Source organism: Octodon degus, unplaced genomic scaffold (genome assembly GCF_000260255.1).
Source record: "Octodon degus isolate 3935 unplaced genomic scaffold, OctDeg1.0 scaffold00007, whole genome shotgun sequence".
NCBI classification, from domain to species: domain Eukaryota; kingdom Metazoa; phylum Chordata; class Mammalia; order Rodentia; family Octodontidae; genus Octodon; species Octodon degus.
This window is the reverse complement of record NW_004524583.1, coordinates 28,507,578-28,514,595: the sequence shown is the minus strand read 5'-3', so window position 1 is coordinate 28,514,595 and position 7,018 is coordinate 28,507,578. Positions and strand designations below refer to the sequence as shown.

Sequence of the window (7,018 nt, the reverse complement as noted above, 5' to 3'; positions counted from 1 at the left end):
TTGGCCCCATAATCTCCTTGATCAGAAAATTTGGGACACTACTGAGTTACATGATGTTACAGTACAAGTTCTCATATGTCCTGAGTCTTAAGTGACCTTGGAAGGCTAGGGCCAAAATGTTGGCTTTTCTTGCGGCCCTCCTTTTTCTCTAATTTTGGTCTGCAAACTTAGGTTGTTAACCCAGAAGAGAAACTTATTGTTATTGCCATATAACCTAGGCTGTTGAGCTTAACCTCACTGTCTGCATATCAAAACACCTTAGGCATAACATGGAACAGGTATTTTTCATCAAGTATTGATACGTTAAAGTTTAAGTCCCTACAGAATATGACAAAGAAAATTAAAATATATTTTAAAAATAGGAATAAAGAATTATATATGTTTACACATAAGTCCAGAAATCTAACCATATACAACATTGTTGTAGGACAGTCCCGCAACACTCCTTTTCTGTCTCTTGCCTGGCTAACTCTTCTTGTTAGTATTTCTTCTAGATTATTTTCCCTTTCTTTTTCTCTGCCAAGGTAATGGTTATTTTTATAATTCTCTTTATTTTCTTTCTACGTATTTAGTATAGGGTCTCAGGTCTACAGGGTCTCACTGCACAGATCAGACTCATAGTGGTCCTTCCTGTTTTTCAGCCTCCCTAGCACTGGGATTACAGGCTTGCGCCACCACACTGAATCTCAGTTGCCAACTCAGCATGCCTCAGGGGCAGGGCCAGCATGGAACGCTGGGGGATTATTCAACTTATTTTCATTTGTTGTTATAGAATTAGATAGTTATGTTTGCTTCTCATTTTTCTCTTTTGGAGTTATGTATGAGAAGAAAAGCAGACCGAGAAGTTATCTGTTATTTTAAATAAAGATTATGTGTCAGCCTTTAAATAGATTTTTTTTCCCAGCATCTTTCTGTGAGGCATTATACAAGGTATTTCCAGGTAGCAAACTTTAGAAAATAGACAATAAATTTTTCTGAAATATCTTTTTAATAATATTTTTGGGAAACTAAAGAATACTTTTTATTTTGCTTTTTAACAAGCTCTAAATTTTAGAATAGATTTTTAGGAGTGTGGGGGTTACCAGTACTTGAGCTCAGGACTTCATGCTTGCTAGACACGCACTGTACCACTGAGCTAAATCCCTGGCATTAGGAGAGTTTTATAATTACATAAAAGTTATATAGAGAAAGATCATAAACCCAATTTCTCAAATTATTAATGTTATATTACTGTTTCTTTTAATTAATGCTTACCTTTAGTAGTGATGACAAACCTTTTAGAGATGAGCACCCAAAGTGCAACCCAAAACCCGCTTACTATCACAAAGTGCCAACTCGGCAATTAAACCTAGATACTGAGGTTTTAGTTTAGAAGAAAAACAATTTATACATTAATATCTTTTGTCTTAAGAGGAAAACAGCCTGTGCGCCATAGATTCACCACTACTGCTTTAAAGAAGTGATGTAAGTTTTTAAAAATCTTTTTGGGGCCAGGGAGATAGCTCAGTAGAATAAGTGCTTGCCTGGCAAGTGCAAAGGCCTGAGTTCAATCCCCGGTTCTGGAAAAAAAAAAAATCTGTTTACTATTCAGTTACCATTTATTAAATATTCACTGCTGCCAAGCCTTGGACACAGAACTAGATACAGAGAAAAGGCAATCTCTGATTTCAAAACGCTCCCTCTAGAACATAGGGGAGTGAGTGTGATGTGCCGGGTGCTAGATAAGGCCGCGGGGAGGCGGCTGTGGGCTGGAGTGCAGAGCGTGGGAGAGATTCGAGGACACCTTCTACAGGAGACGGTGCCTGTGATAAAGATGAGCAAGGCAAAGAAAGAGACCTTTATAAAATACAGTATTCTGTTACAGATTTACAGAGTAAATTTGTGGCCAAAGAAAATGAAGTACAGAGTCTACATAGTAAACTTACAGATACCTTGGTATCAAAACAACAGTTGGAACAAAGATTAATGCAGTTAATGGAATCAGAGCAAAAAAGGGTGAACAAAGAAGAGTCTCTACAAATGCAAGTTCAGGTATCTGTTTTTCCTTCTTTTGAAACACTAGAAATCAGATATGTGTGCCGAAAAAGGGAGACCAGAATATACCGAATCCTAATTCTGGAGTGGTAGTGAGTACCTGCTGCTTCATCTTTTGGGCATGTATCGTATGTAGTGTGTTGTGTCTTAGGCTCCTTGTAGTTTAGAAACAAGACATTCCTTAATTTGCACCTTATAAATTAATTAACGTAGAATAGAATACCGAATCATTGTTTCAAATAATGCCTTTTGGAATCTAAGAGTGCCTTTTTAAAGATAAACAGAACCTGAGTCATATATTTACGTATGTTGGGACCTTTCTTCATACCACACTTTCTTCCTCTCTTTGTTTGGTCTTTATCAAAGGATATTTTGGAGCAGAATGAAGCCTTGAAAGTACAAATTCAGCAGTTTCATTCCCAGATAGCAGCCCAGGTAATAGTGCATTTTTCTTGTTTGTTATTGATACTAGCTTGTGAAACCAGACATGATGGAGCACACCTGTAACCCTAGCACTTGTGAGGCTGAAGCAGGAAGAATACTGCAAGTGTAAGGCCAGCCTCAGCTACCTAGTGGGCTCAAGGCCAGCCTAAACTGTATAGTGTGAAACTGTCTCAAAAAGTATTAATAACAATAATAACTGCAAGCCATGTAGTCATCAGAGTGCCTGTTGAATGCTGAGCACCGGATGAGTAGTTAGAACACTAGGTAGTGAATTAAGAAGTGATGATCCTGAATGCTGGATGTTCAGGATTGTAGGTAGTGCTGTGGGAAAACTCCAGTGAAACTCAAATCCAACTAAGTGGAAAGGAGGAAGTTAGAAAGCTCTTCTCAGGAAAATAAGTTCAGGTATCTGTTTTTCCTTCTTTTGAAACACTAGAGAATCAGATATGATTCTGAACTGGGAAAACCCAGTCCTGTCGCAGAACGGCAGAAATTGGATAAATAGTGTCTGGGACAGTGGTTTAAGTATTAAAGGTATTTGCACACTACTGACTAATCATGGAAAACTTCATATATCCACATGTAGTAGCAATGTGTGAATCATAGCTCACAGAATATATTCACAAAAGAATCAAATTTAAAATTTATTCTTTGACACAGTTAGTGGTGTTTGAAAGTTTTTTTAATGGTAGTGTAAAATCTATTAATTTGGACAACATTATTCTGTCATGATTGGTAAGTAGGCCTTAAAATATAAACGCTACAACATGAAGGAAAAAGGAAAAGCTTCCAAGTACATTTCTAAAATATATATATATATACTATAAATTTCAATTCAACTGTACAATTATTTGTAGCAAAAAGTATTAAGTTTTGACTTTTCAGTGTAAAAAATGGTTTTAACATTAGAAGCCTGTTTTTAAGGTTCACACACGTATAAATTCCCAAAGCATGTAAATGTAATTTTTTTCTAGTTGCTTTTTTTCTAGAAATCATAGTCTGTAATTAGTGAAGAACTATTTAATATAAGGAAGGAGGCTCTAGGTTTGTGTGTTTTCTGTGAATGTCAGCTCAAATTGGATTGAAATCTTTAGTTACCAGCTGAGAGGTAGCTCTAGAAAATTTATCAAAAATTAAATATTTAGAGAATGTGTGAGTACTTCTTAAAAAGTAAAGATGAACATGAGTATTACCAGATTACTTATCTTAATCATAAAGTGAATTCTATTGAAAGTTGATGCTAAATAAGAGAAGTATAGCAGTGAAAGTTGGCCATTATGGCTGTTGTTTTCTATTTGTTCCTTGTCATTTATGTAGTTTTCAATCCTATCAAATTGTTTCATTCTATGTCTCATGATACATGATCGAACATGCTTTCATAATTGTAGCTACTCTATTTTGAACAGTTACCATGGGTTAAAAACTATATACAGAAATTTTTCTTAACGCTCTTATGGTGGTTATTGTACAGCTGTTGACAATGTTTTTCTTTCTTAGACATCGGCTTCAGTTCTAGCAGAAGAATTACATAAAGTGTAAGCCTACCTTTCCAAACTTCTTTTGCAGTTAAAGTAGTTACCACTAACTGATACGTCTTAGATACCTATAAAGGATTGAATTTATACTCTTACTTACTTGGAAAATACTCCATACTGGATTTGGAGAAACTTTCACTCTTTTGTTTTTACCCCCTGTTGTGTATTAGATCCCTAACCATTACATTTTTTGTTTTAATGTCTTCATCATAAAATGAATGGGCATAGGGTCAGGGAGCTAGCTCAGCGACCTAAGTACCTGCCTGGCAAGTATAAGGTCCCGAGTTCGATCTCTGGTACTGCAAAATAAATAAAATGAGTGGGTGAAGCTTTTCACTTGGAATGTTGGCAGTTATGTAAAAAAGGTGGTTCTGTTTGGGCAGTATTGGAAGTAAATTAATTTTTGTTTCTAATTTGCAGCTGCAGCTACTCTTTAGCTATCTGATAATATACACAAAACAAAATTCAATGTTTTATTTTGTAAAATTTTAGATAGATACAGGTTACTTGAATTCAGAGCACCTAAAATCTTGTTTTTAACTTTAGCAGACTTGTGAACTTGAACAAATTAACCTGAGGGTAAATTTTTTTTTTTTTGGCGGAACCGGGGATTGAACTCATCCTTGCGTTTGCCAGTCAAGCACTTATCCTACTGAGCCATCTCCCTGGCCCCCTGAGGGTAAATTTTAAAATTAGGAAGATATATATATATATGAAGTTACAGTAATTACAAAACAGTTATGGGTAAACTTAAAAGAGACTGTAGAAATGGAAAGTATGATTATATAAGAAACTACTTAAAGATGACCCTGTTTAAGGATTTTAATCCTTTGATTTGTATTTTGACTTAATAAATTTTGATTGCATATACAAATTTATTTGCTTTTAAAGGATTGCAGAAAAAGATAAACAGATCAAACAGACTGAAGATTCCCTAGCAAGTGAACATGATCATTTAACAAGTAAAGAAGAGGAACTTAAGGTCAGTAATTATTATACAAATATTTTGTAGGACTTGACGTTGAATTATCATAATGTCTATAATCAGCGTTCGTTTATAAGAAAAATGGAAAATACTCTAGAACTCATTTGAAAAATGCCTTTCTCTTTTCTGAACTATAAAATCCTCTTTAGCTCTCTAAGAGGAAAAAGTCAAAAGGCTTTTCTCAGATATTATTCCCAACAATTTGATAAATATGCTAAATATCAGGAATTGACAGTTTCTCTTACTGATTAAGGCCATTTATTATTTGAGACCATTGCTTAACTCTTAGTAAAGGACAGATGCCTTATACTCCTTAAGGTCAGTTATCTTAAATATTCTAATATAGAACTCTGTTTCATTGGTCTAGGATATACAGAATATGAATTTCTTATTAAAAGCTGAGGTGCAGAAATTACAGGCTCTGGCAAACGAGCAGGTAGGTCTTTATTGCTTTTTTGTGTTTATTTGAGAATTTTAATTTGTCTATTTCATTTTTATTCATATTTTGAGCCCCAGTTTTATTCATGTGAATAATAAATTAGTTTGTGGTTGGCTGTGTGATGTGTGGAAAACCACTTTAGAACCTCTGTTATGACGATTTCATATTGAAGTTATGTTTGATCTGATGGATTATTTCTGAGCTGTCAGAGGAGTGAGTTAAAACAATTTTAATGTCACTTGCCACTTAATCTAAAAAGCAAAGAAAGACTTTTTTATTAGGATAAAAATTGACCTATGAACATTACAGACTTATATGATATTACTATAACCTTTTTCCAAGTATAAGAAAGTATAAAAATAAATGAGGGCTGGCTGGATAGTTCAGTGGACTGGGGTTTGATACCCAACGTGCTGTGCCGTCCCCGCCCCTGGGCACACTGAGATGGCGACTGAGACTGGGCATGGTGGCACAAGCCTGTAATCCCAGTGCTTAGGAGGCTTAAAACAGGAGAATCACTATGAATATGATCTGTGTAGTGAGACCCTGTCGACCCTGTACTAAAAATACATTAAATAAACAAAAAAAAAAAAAAAAAGAAATGAAAGATTGGAGTGCTTCCTGAAAAGATACATTTTCATTTATTCCAAACAGGCTGTTGCAGCACATGAACTGGAGAAGATACAAAAAAGGTGATTTAAATATGTTGTAAATAGAGACATTGATAAATTATGTTTAAGTATAACTCTGCAGAAAATATTGCTGGTTAAAATTAGTGGATGAGCACGTGGTTTAAACTATTTGAATGTAAGAAATGTTTTTAATTGATGCTTTTTTCTCATAGCATTCATGTTAAGGATGATAAAATAAGGTTGCTTGAAGATAAGTTACAGTGTGAAATTTCAAACAAATTGGAGGAATTTAAGGTACGTGCTTGTTTATACACTCCACTTTCTTAGAATGAGCTTAGGATTTTCAGTTGTAACGAATGAGGAAATACTGTTTTGAAGCAGTATTTCTGTAGTTTATTTGGACACTTACGCAAATAGTGAATTTTGTCATAAACTTCCTCGGTTTCGACTTACCTGGTGTTTTAACGTTCCCGGTTTACTTTGCCCCAACTTTTCCTTGGCAGTCTCTGCTGGTGTTCATATTTGTGGCTGTTGTTGTCTGTCTTGTTGTAGTGCAAGTCTTGCTCATGGCCAGCCCGGTTTGAGTGTCTGACTGGCAAGCACCTCTGCCCCAAAACAAATGGGAACTCTTTTTTGTTTTTGGTGGAACTGGGGATGGAACCCAGGCCCTTGCGCTCACCAGAGAAGCACTTATTCCACTGAGCCATCTCCCCAGCCCCAAAATGTGAATTCTTACGTCAGTATGTAATTCACTTGTTACAGTGAAAATAATATTATGGATTTGATTTAAAAATTCAGAGAATTGCTTTTATTGCCGTGTTTCTTTTAAAGAATCATAGTAAATTAATTTTTTTTTCCTTTCAGATTGTAAATGACCAAAACAAAGCATTAAAATTGGAAGTTCAAAGGCTACAGACTCTTATTTCTGAGCAGGTAAAACTTTTCATGA

General features: G+C 35.2%; 1 protein-coding gene across 1 annotated transcript in view; it reads left to right on the top strand.

The window, feature by feature from the left end:
* Ktn1 (kinectin 1) overlaps positions 1 to 7,018 on the top strand; it is a 114,447-nt gene that overhangs the window by 44,514 nt on the left and 62,915 nt on the right. Inside the window, exons 10-17 of the mRNA XM_023701724.1 lie at positions 1,865 to 2,031; positions 2,401 to 2,469; positions 3,976 to 4,013; positions 4,905 to 4,995; positions 5,366 to 5,434; positions 6,092 to 6,129; positions 6,282 to 6,363; positions 6,934 to 7,002. Coding sequence (XP_023557492.1) covers positions 1,865 to 2,031; positions 2,401 to 2,469; positions 3,976 to 4,013; positions 4,905 to 4,995; positions 5,366 to 5,434; positions 6,092 to 6,129; positions 6,282 to 6,363; positions 6,934 to 7,002 — 623 coding nt within the window. The remainder of the gene's footprint in view (positions 1 to 1,864; positions 2,032 to 2,400; positions 2,470 to 3,975; positions 4,014 to 4,904; positions 4,996 to 5,365; positions 5,435 to 6,091; positions 6,130 to 6,281; positions 6,364 to 6,933; positions 7,003 to 7,018) is intronic.